At 41.8% G+C, this 19708-nt stretch overlaps 1 protein-coding gene across 16 annotated transcripts in view; it reads left to right on the forward strand.

The window, feature by feature from the left end:
- Positions 1 to 19708, forward strand: part of AFDN (afadin, adherens junction formation factor) — a 98070-nt gene that overhangs the window by 24164 nt on the left and 54198 nt on the right. For 12 of the 16 annotated variants that reach the window (XM_019799120.2, XM_034669459.1, XM_034669463.1 and 9 more), the window contains exons 8-12: positions 574 to 618; positions 5199 to 5293; positions 6312 to 6574; positions 11816 to 11885; positions 15888 to 16006. In XM_019799120.2, coding sequence (XP_019654679.2) covers positions 574 to 618; positions 5199 to 5293; positions 6312 to 6574; positions 11816 to 11885; positions 15888 to 16006 — 592 coding nt within the window. The remainder of the gene's footprint in view (positions 1 to 573; positions 619 to 5198; positions 5294 to 6311; positions 6575 to 11815; positions 11886 to 15887; positions 16007 to 19708) is intronic. The other 4 variants (XM_034669465.1, XM_034669467.1, XM_034669466.1 and 1 more) reach the window with 1 other exon arrangement.

A 19708-nucleotide genomic window follows, 5' to 3' on the forward strand; every position in this document is an offset into this window, starting at 1 on the left:
TCACTTATAAGAAAGTAATACTGGTAAATGTTGATTTGTCACGAGCAGATAAGTGCTGTCCTTCCACTGGACGTATTACCAACCTAGCAAGTATCCTCAAGGTTGGGCCGAGGTGCAGGAGTTGTAGATGGGAGGTTTTTGAGATGTGGGTATATGCTTATACTGTCTTTACTGTCTTTTGGAGAGGTGGGGAGTAAAAAGTCATTTTATTCTTCGGTTTGGATTTGAATGTGTTCTTTTAACAGAAGGAAATCAGCCGAGTTGGGTGGTAGTCTTTGATATGATTAACTAACTGTTGTTCTCCTGCTGCTTGGTAACTCACCTGTTGTCTTGGTGTTTTCCTTAACAGTGTGCATTGGTTTCTAACACACACACTGCCTGGAGTGCTGTTGTCTTGTCCTCACAGCTCCGAAAGCTATGGGTGAAACGTGCTTTTCATCCTTTGAAAGGTGTCCCACTGCAGCTCACCCTCTCCTGTCTCTCTCCTCCTTCCCTCTTCCGCGTGTTCTGCATGGCCTCTGTCCTGCCGATGCTGCCTTCACCTGGGTCCCGTGCATGTGTTTCTAATCCCAGGGAGAAGGAATCACTTTGCCTACTACAACTATCACACTTACGAAGGTAATGCTATGCTTCATACTACTTTTTTAACTAGAGCACTAACAGAACCTCGTAGGCAAAATAATGTTAACTGGCCAGACATTTCATGTATTAGTTTTTTAATTGATACAAACAACTTTATTCTAAGCAATTCAATGTACTGTCACCTTGTACTTGTCTAGTAAGCATTCCATATACAGCATTTGCTTCATTTCACAGAAGTGGATTTTACAGAAATGTCCAGTTCCTTTATTCAGGCTAAGTCTAGAGTGAGAAATTGGACTGAAGAAGGACAGGAGCTGTGTTCCTATCCTTCCCATTCTCCCTCCAAAAAAAGGTTAGGAAGAGGGGAGAAGCTGGGGGAGGAAGGGGTGGGGTGGGGGAAAGAGTGAGGGTGGTGGGTAAGAATGCACCCAGGATCCCAGGACCCAGAGGCGGGTGGGAGGCACTCCTCGGTTACACATTCGGGCTGTAAATGCCGGTGGGGAAGAGGTATCCCGACCAGTGGCGTGTGTCTGACAGTATTTGGAGGGTGAGGGGAAGACTCAACCATATACTTGGCGTTCACTCATATTTACCATCTTTTTTGTAGGGAACTAGTGTATTACATTATGACCAGGTTTTAGGGTGTTGCTTAGGATTCTCCTTGTTTTCCTGGTTGAAATTTGTTTCTTCTTGTTAGCAAAGATGTACTTTTTACTTAGAACATGTTTCTCAAACTTGTGTATCTCTGTCTTTGTCATCTTTAGTAGTACAGCTAGTTTTTAGTTTTATGGAAATACTTTATCTGTTTTTATGTTGTCAGTGTTATTTTTTTACATGTTGAATGTAACAGATGCTTTCCCATACTGTATAAAGTTTACCCACCTTTTAGCATCTTGTATTTGTTTGTTGAATTATCTCCAAACTAATGGTACAGACTTTCATTGGATATTAACTGAACTTGGAGTTTTGGTTTTTGTTCTTTTTAAACAAATTTATAAACAAGTGATATTTATCACCTATTTTGATACTCATATATGCATGGAGTCTAAGACCTGTTTTTATTGTTTCTTTATTCCTGAAAAGGATTCTTTAATGTTTTCATGTGTTTGTTAATTTCATACTGCGAAGTAATGGAAACTAGAGAGAAAATGGCGTTTCCTTTTTTTACCTGGTGTGTATAAAAAATGCATAGAATAAACTCATCAAAACTTTGACCAAAGTGCTTTTAGTTCTCCAGCTGTATTTGAAGAGAGCTAATTTGTTTTTCTGAATAGTTAGTAAAACTATGCTCTAAGCTCTGTGCTTCAGTAAGCTTCAGAAATATGATAGTTTCTTAACTGTTATTTCATTCACCAAAATATGAACTCTGTGGGGGATGTGAATGTGTGTTCAGTTTCTCGCCATGCCTGGGACACGGGAAACGCTCAGCGCTCTTTAAATGAACGAGTTCCTCCCCTAAGTGGCATGGCGAAATGACACTTAGCACCACACACTGACTTCATCCGGGGTTCACCAGGGGAGCAAGCAAAGGCAGAAGCAGAGTTGGAGGCATAGAATTGTTGTAAAAAAAGAAAAGTGTTCTTTAAAAAATGTCCTTATGCTATGTTCATAATGGTCTATTTCCCCTTAATATTTAGAATACTAAAGAAAATTTCCGGTTATAGCTCAAATTAAAAAAAAAAAAAGCAGAAAAACAAGATACAGAACAATGTGAATAGTAATTTAGGGGTACCAGAGTTGGCAAATAAAATTCACGACACCCAGAGACATTAGCAATTTTAGATAGAAAACCAGTTTTTTGTGTAAGTGGGCCCCAACGATTGCCCATTTGACTAGATGCCATGTATTTCATTTGTCAACCCTAAAGAGTATTCTAATGTTGGTGCAAAAAAAAAAAAAAAAAGAAAGAAAAACGTGTATTGAGTTGCTTAACTATATATGCATAAAACAAATTTTAAAGATTTGCCTCTGGGTGGGGAATTAAGGCAGGAAAGAAAGAGTGCTTTTCATTGCATACTTCCTGTGCCTTTTAAATTTCAAACCACATGAATATTTTATATATTTTTAATTCTACATTATGACATAAAGAAAAAACCCAAAAACCCTCTGGTAGAGGCACTATTGTATGTGGGAGGGCTGCTTAGCTCTGTCTCTGCTTTTAAAGGTGCTCCAGATTTTTCATCTGTGGGGAGGAAGGGTGCTCAGGTGCTCTTGTTCAGTTGAGGAAGGGCAGAAAACACAAGGTATTGTTTTAGGCAACACTTTTCTTTGTTCATTAATGCCCGTGAGAAGGGAGTGAGATATTCCAAAAAGAAAGATGTTAGTTATTTGAAGATTACCAGCCTGTGTCTCCCCTTACTCCCGACTCAAACCAAACACCATTGTATCTAGTAAATTCTGTGGCCACCATTAGGGTTATTCAGAACCTGTCCATAAAGGCTTTATCTGTATTTTCTGTTGCTGTGAAGGGTAAGAAAAGAGGGACTGGTAAGCAACTTGCTTCTCGCCCATGTATGGGGAGGTTTCCAGTGTAGTGATGTGGGGAGAAAGAAGGACTGGAGGGGAAGTTTGTACTTCCCCCTTTTTCTTTATACTTGTAAATCTGTTGATATAGAAAAGTACATAATACCCATTTATTAGTCACAAGATACCTTTCAGAAGCACTCAAAATGCAGACGAGTATTAATGTGAATTTTTTCTTTCACCCCTAAACACATATTTTTCATATTCTTTTAATTTTAACTTTGTTTTGAAATGATTGTTCATCATTTATTTGCTTCTTTTGCTTTCTTTGTAATTCATGTGTGTAATTTTCTGTGTAACGGTACTGCTTTCTTTTCTTCATTTTTAGCTACTAATTACTCACTGTTAATAAATTAAATCTTTGTTGAATGGGTACTGTGGACCAGATACTGTACTGAGCACCAGGATCAAGAGATTTTTTTTTTTTTTTTTAATCTAGCTGCCAAGGAGCTCAGAGATGGCGTGGGGTGGGCAAGTAAATGGAAATAATCATGGGCTAGGGTTAGTGGTATGAAGATAACATAGTCCGTGGTGCTGTGCAGGATGGGAAGAACTCAGTGCTTCCTGACTGGGATTATTTATTAGGACCACTTATGGTTAAAGCAAGCAAAATAGTCAACATCCCTAAGGGTCCTGATGCCTCATTTTGGATCAGGACATGGAGTTGGAGTTGAAAATGAAACTTTAAAAAGCACGAATGCTTCTGTTGCCACCCCACACAATGAGGATACTGTAGCTGTGAAGCATTTGGACGATAAGCCAGTTTTTTCATGCGTATTAGACATTGTGGCTCTCAAATACAGGTTGCTTGCATCCTGATTGACAGGTTTCGGAAATATTTCAGAAGTGGGAAGTGTGATTAGAATGTTATTTTGTGTAGTCTACAGTTAACAATTCTAACAGAATTTTTATATTCACAATGTGTTTTGTCTGTGAGAGTTCAGACCACACCACGGCTAAGAGATTTTAGCTGTCAAAAATCCACGCACACTCCCAGTGTTTAACTTCTGAAGCTCTCACAGCCTAATTCCTGGTCCCAGTGACGAGAGATTTTAACTGGCAACTTAATAAGTTGAATCAGCTAGTTATTAATACAATGAAGTAGGTCAGGGAGACTCTGCGTGGCCCTTTAGGACTTTGCATACCCACACTAGGTTGGCTCTCACAGCTGGAGATTGTGTCAGGATACATTAATTCTGTGAGGCATGTTTCCTTGTATGTTAACAGCTCTGAAATGAGAACAGATCTCTGACTGACACCCTGTGTTAGGTTGAATATAGTAGGTGAGAAATGAATCAGCATTTGGGTATAAATGAACGGATGTCCTGGCGCTCGTTGTTCTTCCTTCTCCTCCCCACGCCGTCCCCATCTTAGAAGTTCATGCACGGGGAAGTTAAAGATTTCAGCCGTTCACAGAGGTATAAAATGACACAAAAACAAAAAAATCCTGTGTACCTTTCCGCCCCCACCCCGACACATGCCACTCCACAAAGCTAAGCACTTTTAATGGTAGTTCTTACTGGAACTTACAGTCAGGAATGGGCACTGGAATCACTTGGGGAGATTATTCAGAAGGCTTGTGTTGGCCTCATCCGCAGAAATTTGGGTCCAAAGGTCTGGATGAGCTGTGAGGTTGTGCACTGAAAACCTCCATCAGTGACTCCGCCGCACCCCGTCAGTCCGTGTGGTGCCGTGTGCTGCGCAGGTGGCGGGTTGCTGGGGGAACAGTCTGCTCTGAAGGGAAGGTCCGTACGTCCGCCTCATAGAATTGCTCTTCAGAATCATTAACAAAAGTCCAGGGCTGCGTGGTGGAGAAATTTCTTTTATGTGATAAGAAAATGTAGGTTATGGATGATGATGTTAGCACCTTAAATTAGGTTAAATAGAAGCTGATGTGTCTGTGTCTTAATTTAAAATGTCTATATCCAGTTAGTTAAATTGCATGATTTAAATTTGGAGAGTTCTTTGAAACGAAACCCTGAGAATTGAGAACTGTTATGTCATTTCTAAGATAACCTTTTGTTTGTTTGCTTGTTTCAAATAACACAAGAACATCAGACTTGGCAGATGAAGCTTTGTTCTTCTTTCCACAGACGGCTCTGACTCCAGAGATAAGCCCAAGCTTTACCGCCTTCAGTTGAGCGTCACTGAGGTTGGGACAGAAAAGTTCGATGAGAACTCCATCCAGGTGTGCAGACGTGCCGCGGCTCTCGCGCCTTCTGTGGCTCTCACGTTTGGGTGGGAAGGGGTACACGGTTCAGCACCTGCTGCCCGGTAGGAATGGACAGACAGGAAGGACTTTACTTTTAACATAAGTAACTGCATCCTCTGGGTCACTTTCCTTTGCCTCAGCACGAACAGAGCAGACTGTGAAATTATGTCCACTCTTGACCTGTGGAGTCTGACCTGGTCGTGGAGTTCCTCTGAGACTCTTGGCTTTTCTCCAGAAGGTGGTGATGACTGCATGGCTCTTTTTCAGGATTGGGGGAGGTAGCCCGCTGCTGGGTCTGATGCCTGGAGGTGTGGGCGTTCCCTGAACGGTAGTTACGATGCTAACCGAATGTAGTTCTCAGGGGCTTAGTGCAAACAGCAGAGCGCGTTCTTTAAGTGAGCAAGGCCAGAGTTCTTACCTGATGGAACTCAGCTGACCTCTGGCAGACTGCCCTTCCCCATGCTGTCATTTCCCTGTTGCAAATGAGGGGTCAGGTTATTTAGTGTCATTTTCAGTTCTGACATCCCTTCCTTCGGCACAACAGTGAAACATAAATAGAATTTGTAGTCCTACAGATTTATTCTTAATTATCTAATAAATGTTTAAGATGACCATGTGCTTTTCAATTCAGATTTACAGTGTGTCTTAAAGCAAGTTACTCGATGCTAAACGTAATGTGTTCAATTATTTTGACACTATTTTGACACTGTTTGTTTATTTTTATACATACTGTGGGGGGGATCCACTTAAAAAACACCAAAAATCTAGTTTGTTTTATTATATTTATCATAAAAGAGGAACTCATGGTTTTAAAATGCTGGGTTTTTTGTTTTTGTTTAGCCCTTCATGGGGGCTTGAACTCATGACTTTGAGATCAAGACCTGAGCTGAGATCGAGTCAGCCACTTAACCAACTGAGCCACCCAGATGCCCCCAAAATTCTGTTTTTAAATACCATGTCCTTTATGATGAAAGTTTCTTTGATTTTATTTTAGCTGTTTGGATCAGGAATTCAGCCCCATCACTGTGACCTCACAAACATGGATGGGGTTGTCACTGTCACGCCAAGAAGCATGGATGCTGAGACTTATGTGGAAGGACAGCGCATCTCAGAGACAACCATGCTGCAAAGTGGAATGAAAGTGCAGTTCGGGGCATCACACGTGTTCAAGTTTGTGGACCCCAGCCAGGACCACGCTCTGGCAAAGAGATCTGTGGATGGAGGCCTGACAGCCAAGGGTCCCAGACATAAGCCTGGGTAATTCCTTTCCATCAGCTTTAAGAGTTTAGAGTGCTCTGATTTATGTGTAAAGGAATCTGAATTAGGCATACATTACAGGTGGCTTTATTTTTAAAAATTCAAAGTGTGGTTTGTTGTTCTTGCCGATTTGGGTTGTTTGCAGAGGAAAGAAGAAAGGGGTCTTGACTTTATTGTAAAATTGGAAGTTGTGGCTGGTTTTAAATTAGTTTTAAATTTTGTTTTTTTAGCCAGTAATTTATTCTTTTATGAAGAACTGTGGTGTTTTATGTAATGATCCCACGTAACTGAAATTTTTGTTGGGGTGTTTTTTTCTGTTAGTAATAATGAAACACACTACATACAAGCTCTTTAAGGAATTAAAAATATTTTAGCTCCACCTAGTGCCTTTCTGAGGACTTGCAATGTGGGCCTATCACCAAAAAAAAAAATCCTTACTGATCGTCTAATTAAACTTTTGACTGGGGGAGGCAGTAAGACTTCCTTTTTGGTAATGGTAATTTTTTAAAAGACTACGCTGTTTAAATCCTTTGTCATCCATCTTTCAGGCTGTTAGGGCATGGGTCTTGGGACAGTTGCTGCCGCGGTCCTTCCCACAGGCTGTTGAAGGCAGCCAGAAAGTCCACTGAATACGCAGCAGCTCTCTCCCAAGAGCACCGCGTGCATACACTGCATGTGGGTGGTCTTCTCGCTGCTGCCTGTCCCATAGTTTTGTTCTGTGACCTGCCTTTGGTTAGCCTTCCAGAGCTGGTACTCTGGGGCAGGTGCGAATTGTTAGTTTCTTCGTGTTGGTTGTTTGCCAGTTTCTCGGCATTGTAAACTCTACTGAGATCATTCCTGGCAGGTTATCAGTTCGTTTGGTGTCCATTTTGAATCCTGGTCCAGAAAAAGGATAAAAGGCAGCTAGCACAAGTAAGACTTAATGTCTTTCTCCAAGATGACACTTTGTGGATCATCACACATGTTCCCCTAGGCACCTGGGACGTGGGAAATGTCATGGGCTGATTGAGACCTTCTGTTCCCAGCCACTCACCTCCAGCTCCACGTTTTGGCCAAGGACCTGTCCCTCGGTTCCCAAGGAAAACCAGCGTGGGCCCTGACTCTCAAGAAAGCCCATTTCTGTCTGACGAGTCTTCCAGCTTTAAATGGGTTGTATATCTAAACTCATCCTTCCGTTTTGTGTCTGGGAGGACCGGTGGTTTTATATTCCTTTTTTAAGGTTGTATTTACTTATGAGCCACGTCCGCATTTCCTGCCCCTCGTTGTGACCTCTCTTTGGCCCGTTTGCTTCAGCCGACGGTCCTGTTCACATGGTTTCCATTCTAACCCTCCGCTCTTCTTCAGGCCTGCATCTTTCTTTCAGCACCAAATGGGATGACAGGCTCAGTCTTACTTGCCGCTGACCTGTAGGATGTTTGGCCAAAGAAATCATCATGGGGAATGGTTTCTTCTGGCTTGTTGCACATTGTTTTTCAGTGGTACCTGCGGTTTTTCCCAATCATGCTTCATTCCTGAGTTTTAGATCATACTTATTTTGATGTTATGAGTTGCTGTTGTAGTGATAAGACTGTCCTTGTCCCTTCACCACAACCCTCAAGTTTTGCTCGGCAAGGTTTTCTGGTTTTCTGTATATAAGGTCCCTCCCCAGTTGTTTTGCCGTAATGGCTTCTGCTTTGGAGGCCTGCCGGTGTCTGTTCTCATCTTCTCTCTGGCCAAGAGCAGAATCATACTAAGAACATGGCTTAGGTTTCTTTGATGGGAATGTGCTATGAAATTTTATGTTTATTATTACATCTTTTCTCTACAAACCTCGTGAAGACTGTTCAGTGGTCGAATATACCAGTACTTACATGTACATCCATTAATTAGAAAGAACTTTCTTTTTTTTTAATAAACAGTAATTTTGTTCTATCGTCAAACTGTTATACAAATGGTAGATAACCCTTTTTTTTTTACAGATTGTATGTTTTTTTTTTTATTGAGGTATAATTGACATGTGTTAGTTTCAGGTGCAAAGCATAATGATTCATTATTTGTATATATTGCTAAGTGATCACCACAGTAAGTCTAGTTACCATCCATAGCCATACATGGGTACTTTTTTTGTTTCTTGTGATGAGAACTTATAAGATTAACTCTCTTGGCAACTTTCAGATATGCAGTACAGTATTAGTAACTAGTTTCCATGTCATATATCACATCTCCATGGCTTATATTTATAACTGGAAGTTTTTGACCCACTTTACCCACCTGGCACCCCCTGCCTTTGGCAACTACTGATCTGTTCTCTGTGTCTGTGAGCTTTGATTTTATTTGTTTTGTTTTATTTTTTTTAGATTTCACGTGTAAGTGAGGTAATACAGTATTTGTCTTTCTCTGTCTGGCTTATTTCCCCGAGCACAGTGCCCTCCAGGTCCATCCATGTTGTGCAAATGGCAAACTTCCCTTCTTTCTTATGGCTGAATAACATTCCATAATCTGCAAATAGTAACAAATTTATTTCTGCCTTTCCAATTTGGATGCCTCATTTTTCTTTGTCTTGCCTAATTGCTCTGGCTAGGACTTCTAATACTGTGTGGAATAAAAGGGGTGAGAGTGGGCATCCTTGTCTTGTTCTTGATCTTAGAGGAAAAGCCTTCAGGTCTTCATCATTGAGTATGATGTGGCTGTGGCCATGTCATGTATGGCCTTTATTATAATTGAGGTACATTCCCTTTATATCTGCTTTGTTAAGAGTTCTTATCGTAAGCAGATATTAAATTTTATCAAATGCTTTTTTTTTGCATCTGTTGAGTTGATCACATGACCTTTATCCTTTATTTTGTTAATATGGTGGAACACATTGACCGATGTGTAGGTTTTGAACCATCCTTGTATCCCTGGACTAAATCCCTCTTGATCTTGGTGTGTGATCCCCTTAATGTAATGTTGAATTCAGTTTGCTAATATTTTGTTGAAGATTTTTGTGTCTGTTCATCAGGGATATTGGCCTATAATTCTCTTTTCTTGTTCCCTTGTCTGGTTTTAGCATCAGGTAATGCTGGTCTCATAAAATTAGTTTGAAAGAGGTCCCTCCTCTTCTAGTGTTTGGAGAGTTTGAGAAGGATTGGTATTCATTCTTTGAACATTTGGTGGAATTCACCAATAAAGCCATCTGGCCTGGACTTTTGTTTGTTGGGTGGTTTTGATTAATGATTCGATCTCCTTGCTAGTAACCGTCTGTTCAGATTCTCTGTCTCATCATGGTTCAGTCTTGGTAGTTTGTATGTTTCTAGGAATTCATCCATTTTTTCTAGGTTGTCCAGTTTGTTGGCATATAGTTGTTTCTAATAGACTGTTAATGTTATTTTGTTTCTGGGTACCAGTTGTAAAGTCTTCTCTTTTAATTTCTGATTTTATTTTATTTACTTCCTTCCCTCTAGTAACTTCGGGCTTTGCTGTTGTTCTTTTTTAGTTCCTTGAGGGATACATGATGCATGTGTTCTTAATTGCAGATTTCAGAGTTTGTGTCTTCAAAGCCTTAGTGAATGGTGGCCTAGCAAGGTAGCACAATTTGACGTTGATGGTCAGGGTGGGACTTCTGTTGATGCATTTGATGCATTCATTCACCTCTCCACATATGTATTCATCCAGCCTGCATTTGTGGAACACCTGTGTCACATGTCATTGTGCTCTGGGCTGAGGTGGCCCAGACATGGTTCTTACCCTCAGTGGTCATACTTAGATAATGTCATTAAAGTCATGAATAAAGTCACTTTGTAATCATTTGCATATTCAGAATGTAGTACAAACAGGTCCATGTTAAACTTTAAAGTCTTGTTAGCTTTGGGGGAAAAAATAAAGAGCCTTGCATGGTGTTGAGTAAATTTGTTATTTTAGGACGGTAATTACAAGTGGAGTCAAGGCGGCTTTGGCTGTATTTCTGTGCATCGATAACGCGGAGTTCAGAATAGGTACGGTGTATGTGTAGCTTTGATGGACGACAGAGGGAGGTGAACTGCTGTACTTGGGTTTTCATTATCAGACCCAAAATACCTGCATTTCCCATTCAAACCATTAGAAACCAGGAGAACAGTTTCTGTGTCTTGTGAATATCTCGGTGACAGAGAGTAGGTGACAAAGTATTCAGCTTTTAGTACAAGCTTTTACTTTCTTCGTTTACTGTTGTAAAGAGTGTGATACTGTTGTGTTTCCAAGATGATTTTGTTTTCATAGTGAGGAGGTAGAGGACGAGTCTGTAGCGGATTGAATTTGAAAACTTGTTTTCAACTCGTGCGTCACTGCGGGTTCATCCTGTAGATGAGGCTTAAGTACACGTTTAAAGTCACCGCAGTGCTGCGAAACCAGACTGTTGGCTCTCAGATAACAACAGGCATTGTCATTCTCTCTGATTACCTTGGGCAGAAGCCCAGGGAGTTTAAGCACTAACCCATCCTGTTGGTTTCCAGGTGTTTTTAGGGTTCTTTTTTTCCCTTTTCTGGGCCTCTCTCTTGGGCTGGGATTAATGGATTGTTTTTACCCTTATTTGTGCCAAAGAACCATAGCTTGCTTCAGGTTATTGACTCTTCAAAATGAGGTTTTGTTTATTCTGAATTTTTCGTAATGATGGTTTTAAAAGTTTGGTATTTTTAGATATTCTGAAAAATTATTTAAAGTAGAGTAACTCTTGATCTGATTACTAACATTATACAAAAGGTCGCCGTTTCTTTATTACAGCCTAAGTGGTGGTATCCGTGAGCTTTTAAAAAAATCATCATATTGACTTCTGGAGGATGGCAGTTTCGCTCCTGTGCCTTACCCTCCTTGAGCATGGTTGCCTTCTCTGTGTCAGCAAGTGTCTTAAAAGATACCCTGAGAGTGTTAGTATATCGCAGAAAGAAAAGTTCATCAAGTCGTTTTTTAAAGATTTTATTTATTAGTTAGAGAGTAGAGCAGAGGGAGAGGGGAAAGCAGGCTGCCTGCTGATCAGGGAGCCTGACATGGGACTCGATCCCAGGACCGTGGATCAGGACCTGAGCCGAAGGCAGACGCTTAACAGCTGAGCCACCCAGGCGCCCCAAAAAGTTTATAAAGTTTTAACAGCTTTTTTATTCTGTAACTTTATATGCTGAAAATAAAACAATTTCTTAAGGCTCTTTGAATTGGGATATTTAGTCATTTATTTTGTATTATTGAGAAAAACAATGTCTTATCATTTGAGAGTTATTAATTCTATGTATTTCTTTTTTTTTATCCTGAAAGAATTGTTCAAGAGACAACTTTTGATTTAGGAGGAGATGTTCATAGTGGAACAGCACTGCCAACAAGCAAGGTAGGTGGTTTACATGACCTGATAGGACTGTGTTTGTGCGGCATCATAGGGCACCGTGGACGAGTTATTGGTAGTGTACTGGTAGGACTACTGCAAAGACAGACTTCACGGTGGTCTCTGAGGGTTGTCCTAATCTGTCGTGCTGTCTCCGCAGTGATACGTAACAGGCCTGGGGCCGGGGAATTGTGCTTTTTCCTCCAAGCAGTGTATCCTAGGCTCATCCTCTGTCTAAGCAGCCCTTTTCGGCCAGGTGACCTCCAAAGATAACGGGCCTTACTCTCATCCGTCTGCCAGCTTACCTTCTCTGGCACTTTGCTTCCACAGTTATCCGTATCTTGCGTGATCAGGCAATTTGTGGCCTCATTTTGGTTATCTATCGCTCAGTAACTAAACCACCCCACAACTTGGACTAAAATAAAACAGTACCATTTTATTTACTGACAATTGTACAGTGTGGTTTGGATTCGCTGGGGCTGTTTGCTCGTCTTGCTGGTGGTGACTCGTGTTGCAGCATTCAGCTTCTGGTGGGTTGGTTGGGGGCCTGGCCAGACCTCCCTGTCATCTCAGGTTCTCTCCCTGGGACCTCTTGCTTATCTCTCCCTGAGGGCAGCCAGATGTTTTGTTGTCTCACAGAATCATGGAATTAACAGGCTTTCTTAGGCTTGGGCCAGGGCTGGTGCCCAGCTTTGATTCCCTCACCTTCCATTGGTTAAAGCCAAACACAGGCTCAGCGCAGATTCAGGGAAGGGGCTGCTCTAGGTGCAGGGGGAGGGGGGAGCTGCTCCCGGTGCAGCTGGCCGGGGCCATGGTGCGGGGGCTGCTCTAGGTGGGGGGGTGGGGGCTGTTCCAGGTGCGACTGGCCGGGGCCAGGGTGCAGCAGCAGCCCCAACATGCTGTAGCACCTCCCGTTCTTAAACACCCGTCCTGAGCGTCCTGAGCCCTCCAGCTGTTGCCCCAGTTTCCTTCTTCTCTTCGTTGCATGATTTCTTGAGGAGGAAATAATCTCTGCTCCACTTCCTGTCATTCCGTCTTCTTCCCGTCGCTCCCATTTGGCTCCTGCCCCTTCATGGGGACTGTGTCACGGGCTCTGCTGACGTCCGGCTTGCCCAGTCCAGTACTCGTTCCCCTCCGTCGGCCTGAGGCGGGTCAGCACCACTCACGCGGGGCACTTCCGTACTTCAGCCTCAGGGTATCGCCCTCCCGATTTCTCCCGCCTCCGTGCTCCTCCTCACCCGTTGGTGGTTCCTCCTCCACGTCTTCCCCCACTTGGCCGCTCACGTTGGTTTCAGACCTGTAGGGCCGCTTCTCTCCTGTGTGTACGTGTTCCCAGGTGACCTTATGCAGCAGGGGAGTTACAGTACATCTACACAGTAATTATTCTTGACTGTATCTTTGGCCCTGACCTCTGCAGACTCCAAAGGCTCGCATGATACAGCTGTGGTGATGTCTAAGATGTATTTCAAGTTTAACGTAGCTAAAACAGAACTAGATTTTCTTTCTCAGATATCCTCCTTTCTTTCCCTGATCCTTCCCCATTTCAGTAAATGATATCCTCATCCATAACATTGTCCCCACAGAACTCCATCACTGGTTATGCTGGGTTCCTGCCCTTCCCTCGACCTCTACGTTCAATTGTTGGCAAGTTCCATCTGCTCTTTGTCTGAAATAGTCCACAAGTGCCCGTCTTTCTCCATCGCTGCCGTGAGTGGTCGGGCAGAGGCTCCAGGTGTCACACGGCAGGAAATCGGCATGGCTTCTGATATGGCTGCCTTTCCTCTACTGCCCCGGGCTTCTCCCTCTTCTCCCAGTGGCCAGGCCGGTGTTCTGAAAATATGAATTCGATTCTGTTACTGCCCTGCTTTTCACAGCCTCTCATCCCAAATACCCCACACTTTTCCCTCTGGCTCTCACAGCTCCTTCTGACCTGGCCCGCCTTCCCTTTCGGCTTAGCCTGTGCCAGCCACACCTCTTTTCCATCTGAACGCTCGGCATGTTTGCTCTTCCTAGAATGTTCTTCCCACTGGTTCTCTTGCAGCTAGCTCCTTCCTAATGAGAACTCAGTTTACACATCACCTCCTTGAAGAAATCTTCCTTGAGCATCCTGGCATAATTACACCTTACTTTAAATTCTTTGTACGAGCCTATACTGCCATCTGATCCTTGTCTCGTGTGCCGTCTGTGGAATGTGAGCTCTGTGCAAGTAGGGATCTCACTTGACGTGTTCATTGCTGCGCTGCTTGTGCTCAGAAACCGCTCGGGGCATTGAAGAGCTGCAGTAAAGAGCTGTTGAGCGACTGTGAGCAAATACTCTTGGAACCAAATGTAACTATCTTCATAAAAAGTTGAGTTTCTTAGGGGTGCCTGGGTGGCTTGGTCAGTTGGGTGTCTGACTCTCATCTCAGGTCATGATCTCGGGGTCATGGGATTGAGCCCCACGTCAGGCTCTGAGCTCAGCAGGGTGTTGTTTTGAGGGTTCTTTCTCTCCACCTCCCTCTGCCCCTCCCCTCCACATGTGCTTGTGCTCTCTCTCATGCTCTCTCTCTACAATAAATAAATTAGATCTTTTTAAAAAAGTTCAGTTTCTTATAAAAGTGTGTAGTTAAAACAGAAACCTTGGTAAATTAAGGGAAAAATGTGCAGAAATGAAAACCTTTCACCTGTAATTTATAGTTGGCTATTAGAAACATTTTGATAGATCCTTTTCTGAGCTCTTTATGTTGCAGATGTGTTCATTTATACACTTTCAAGTAATTAAATACCCGTGCACATGTGCAGACACACACGCGCGCACACACACAAACACACCTTTCTGTCCTATGGCCTTTGGCTATCATTTTGTAAGCATTTCATTTGAAAACAGGCTAAAATTATTTTGTAATATGTTAGCTTATAAACATACCTTTAATTATTTATTATGGCTTTATTATTTATTTACATCAGTTTTTTGTAGTCTGTTGCCATCCATTGACCAAGCATTTTTATTTCTATAAAATATATTTTATGGAAGTAATTACTGTGTGTGAATGTATATATTTATAAGCCTGGTTGTCAGGGCACCCTGTCCTGATGAACATTTTAAACAGTGTAATCAAGGATTAGTTCAATGAACTTTGGTGAATAGACAACAAAATGTTACGCAGCCATGTTTACAACATATGAAAAAGTATTTTTTATAAAGAGTATTTTTACAAATGCTTTACAAAGTATTTTTTACAAATATATTTTTTGCATTATCTTATGGAAAATAAGAAAAGCCATAAAGATAAATACAGCCCGAAGTTAACACTCTGGTTGGTACGATGAGAATGATTTCTATTATCAAACTCAATTTCTACAATAAACCAATATAATGAGAAATTTGACATAAAATTTTTGCTACAATGAATTTCTTGGATAATTTTATTCTGCTCTGATTATTTTCTTCCTAATATAGGTTGCTTATCTGTTTTGTCTGCCATGGGTTGGTTAGGGATGTGCCCTGCTTGGAAGGGCTTAAATGTACTGTACTAGGCTGCTATAAATGTGTTTTTTTCTGTTATTTAAGGGCAGAGAATAAACCAGTTTCTGTACTCAGCTCTTCATTGGGTATTGAGCTGTGATGAGCAGCATTTTAAATCCTTTCTTCATAAGTAAAACAAAGACCCTGACTTTCCATGTTGTGCATATTCTCTCAGCTCTCCCGAACTAAGAGAACTTTTTGGGGTAGTTGCTGTTGTTACTGTACTGTGTGAAGAACCACTTTTGCCTGACTGTGTTTTGAAGCCCACGTCTAGCTCTTTGAAAAGGAAAGTGGCTGTGTGTTTTATTGCTCTTTCAGTGACAGTGTGTTTTGGGGCATGCCTATGTGGACGTGGCATCCTCAGCATTGCCGCGTCCCCCGCATCCCTCTCCTGCCTCCCCCCGCCTGGCGGCCTTGCATCCCATCTCCCCCTGCAACAGTAAGTGTAAGCCTGATTGGTTTGCATGGCGTTTCTAAATGCTCTTTGTCTTCCCCTGGCTTAGAGCACCACGAGGCTGGACAGCGACAGGGTGTTGTCTGCCTCCAGCACGGCGGAGCGCGGGATGGTGAAGCCAATGATGAGAGTAGAACAGCAGCAGGATTACCGCAGGCAAGAAAACAGGTAGGAAGTAGGTCTTTTCTTACTATGAAAGAAGGGGAGGTATTCCTAGAAAGGGCTTGGGGTAAAGATTATTGGATCTTCTGAGGTTTGGCTCACATTTTTAGAATGTTATTTTCTTTTCATGTTACTGAACTGAAGAGAAAGCTTCGTGAGCAGTGGTACCCCTTACCCCTGGGCCATGGTGTCGTCTGTCCGGGTGAAAAGGGAGGCACTTTGAGTTAAAAATATTTCTGTTTTAAATGTGCTATTCTGTAAAACATGGAGAAAGGATGTTTTTCTAGGATGTTAATATTTGATAATTTTTATATTTAGACAGTCTAATCATTTCACCCATCCATATACAAAACCCTTACATGTTTAAACACACAAAGCCAAACATGACTTCAGGTGGAGTTTTTAGGATTTATTGTATGCCATGTTAGTGCGTCTTATGTTCCGCTGAGATGCCTAGGGGTGAATATCTGTTTCTCCTGCCATTATTCTTGCCTAGTGTTTTTGAACAGAGAACTTCTGCCTTTTGTTATTTCCTTTTCTTAACGATTTTTATGTACATCTTACCTTAATTAGAATCCTACTTCCTTGTGACTTTTGACATTGTTTAAATGTTGAAAAGTGATGTCAGTGCCTCACACACTGAAACAACGGGTGGTGAGTCCCAAGTGCTGATGAGTTTCCGCTGCAGCGTGATGTGGCTGGAGGGCTTGTCCAGCAGGTTCTAAACACATACAGACGGCAGTCGGGAGGGAGCTCGTGAGTGCCGGATCACGTACTCTCAGAGAGCAGCAGTGGAACTGGGAGTGTCCATCCTTTGGTGCTATTCAGGTTTCTGATGAAGCCGTCCTAACTGTTCTCCCTCAGATCTGGTAACTGAGGCAGGTGACTGGTGACAGGCAGCTGATGTAGTTTTTAATTTTCCATCTTCCAGTAGAGGGCGCTGTGTGTTATAAGTTTTTAATATCATTTATCACAGTAATTCAATTTGTAGATTGATATGGGAATCTCGGGTTTTTCCCTTGTTTTTATCCTGCATTTTGGTTATTATCAAGATTTTTGTCAGCTATGTGAATTTTTTTAGAGGTAATAATAAGTCTACTTTCTGTGTCTGTACTTGTTTTTGGTGGTGTATTCTAGATTAAGATACTCTAAATGGTAAACTAGTATCGTAAAGAGTGCCTCTGTTTATCCATACGGTGATCGAGAGGAGTGTATCATAGTTCTTAGCCCATTAATATTTGAATGAGTAAATAAATCAAATGTGTGAGAGGAAAGAGCAATTAGGATAATTCTTTTAGGATGTGCAAAATTAAGTGTGTGTGTGTGTGTATAGTTGATAAGTAAATATAGTAGATTAGTACAGTGTGAAATAGACATCTGATGGTTCATTGTATGTTAGACTTGATTTTATCCTGTGAGCAAAGATTTTACCAAAGCTGTTATTGGAATTATAGGTATGTACTACTTTGTTGATATTACAGCAGTGATGGAAAAAGATGGTTCTTCTGTTTTCGGTCTTTGTTTTTCACATATACAGTGTGGGTATAAGCGATGCTTCATTTAATTGGTATAGTCATAAAAATCTAAGTTGTTTTAATAGGTATGTTTAAAATGCTGATTTTAGTCAAGGAAAAATCTTTTTGAATGGTGGAGGGCCTTAAGTTATCATTGATACTTTTTAAAATTTTTTTGGTGAGATTTTAAATTCCTTCTTTTTACCAGATTTGTTAAATTGATGAAACAATTGGTAAGGTTCATCCAGTTTGTTGTATAGATAGTAAATTGAAAATAACTGCTTATCTGCAATATTAGATGTCTATAAATATAGCAGTTAAAGAGAGACATGTTAACATAAATTGGACGTTTAAATTCTAATGTTTATAAGAGCTTTTTTAATACCTGAATTGTTGAGTTAAATCCAAGTTATTCAATCACAGACAGGATAAGAAACTTTAAAACATATAATTTGATGGAAAGACTTTTGTTTTTTCTTCTAGTGATTATAACAGTTTGAGGTTAACTTGCTATGTTTCTCCTTGCAGCTCCTTAAGCACCCAGGGGAGGTGGGGGGGAGGGGGCGGGACGGGCGCATCCGCTGCTGGGGACCAGGGACTTCAGTCTGTGGCCCTCACAGGCTCCTCTCCCTCGTCTCCTTTCTCGAAGTTGTCACAGGAGCCAGTGTATTGAATGAGCAGTCAGTAGCAGTGACTGCAGACGCTGAAGTCAGGCAGGTGCGTCACCGTGTGTCCAGGGTTGCTAGACTTCGGTGTTGCTGCTGAAAACAACTGTTGTTTAAGTCACCAGCAAATTTATAAGCACCAGTAATGCAGTTGACTCTCCCTCCCACCGGATGGGAAGCTCTGTTTTGAGTACTGGCCTCAGTTTTGTCTGAGCCGATATCTGTGTCAGTCGTTGCTTTCATCCCCGGGTAGCTCATTGTAGCCCCACTCTTCACTTCCACTTACATTTGTGCAAAGGCACAATACATGTTCTTTTGCCTTTGCTGTCAATTTTAATTTTCTTAATCTATTCGAAGACAGATTTTTGGAAAATTTTTCTTGGTCATCTGTTAAAGCTGAACTAAAGTGGTAAAGATTTAAAGTCTTTAGGAATCTAATCACTTGCTAGTTTGTTAGGGGTGGGGGGCGACTTACAACTGCTATACATAAAACATAGCTAGTTGCCTACTAGCTTAGAGTAATGATTACGTTGCTTGAGATTCTAATCACATGTCTGCATGAAAGAGCAGTTAAACTGAACACCATCCATCGAGAGTGGTATAAATGTAAGGTAAGGAGATCTAAATTGGATTTGTAATTATTTTACACATTTTAGAAATTCTGTACTTACTAATGGCTTTCAGATGCCTTTTGACCACAGTGCACAACACAGAATGCTGTTGTACGTTGTGCCCCGGTGGACACATACCTACATGTGTGTACATTAATAACCGAAAGAAGAATTTCACAGAACAGTGAACCTTCCGTCGTACCAGTGGGGGCGGGGTGGTCCGCTATTTGGAGAACTCCTTTATAGAAATAGAAATGTACCTAGTCTTTGAAGTTCTTTGATCCAGAATACCTGGAAATGCATAGACATGAGTACGGTGCTAATTCTTTGAAGTGTTCCAAATCCTGGCTGCCCCTGGTTTACATTGCTCGGCATGCCTGGCTAAGTGAGGAAAGGTGTTTGGAGTTGATGCGGCTTCAGGAAAAAGCTGTGAGTAGGCTGTCTTCTTTTGAAGGCGTGCTTCCCCGTGAGCATTGAGAAATGCTGATACGGAGTGACTGTGAAGGGGTCTGCAGGGCCATCTCCGAGCTTTATCAGAAGCCAAGGCAGTTGTCTGGCTCTTGGGGACTTGATTTTCGTGTGCAGGAGCTCAGGTGCGGGCTCACAGTGGTTTCGTTTTTCTCATGTCTCCTGGCAGTGGCTTTTCATTGTGACTCGAGCCCTTCCCGTAGCAGGTGCGTGACAGCCTGGTCGCCCTACTGCACATGAAATCTTCGTGAATAATAGAGAATTGTGGTCAGATCAGTTCTCATGATGGAAGCAGATACTTCAAGGAACTGACCTCCGTGAGGAGTAGGGATATGATCACTCCCAGTATGCTCATCTGAATATTTGAATAGTTTCCATGTGAACACAAGTCATTGGGCTGTGTATTATTTGTAAGAACTGTATGAGGGCTGTAATAATCGTTGCTGAAAT

The sequence above is a fragment of the Ailuropoda melanoleuca genome, chromosome 10, assembly GCF_002007445.2.
Source record: "Ailuropoda melanoleuca isolate Jingjing chromosome 10, ASM200744v2, whole genome shotgun sequence".
In the NCBI taxonomy this organism is placed as follows: Eukaryota; Metazoa; Chordata; class Mammalia; order Carnivora; family Ursidae; genus Ailuropoda; species Ailuropoda melanoleuca.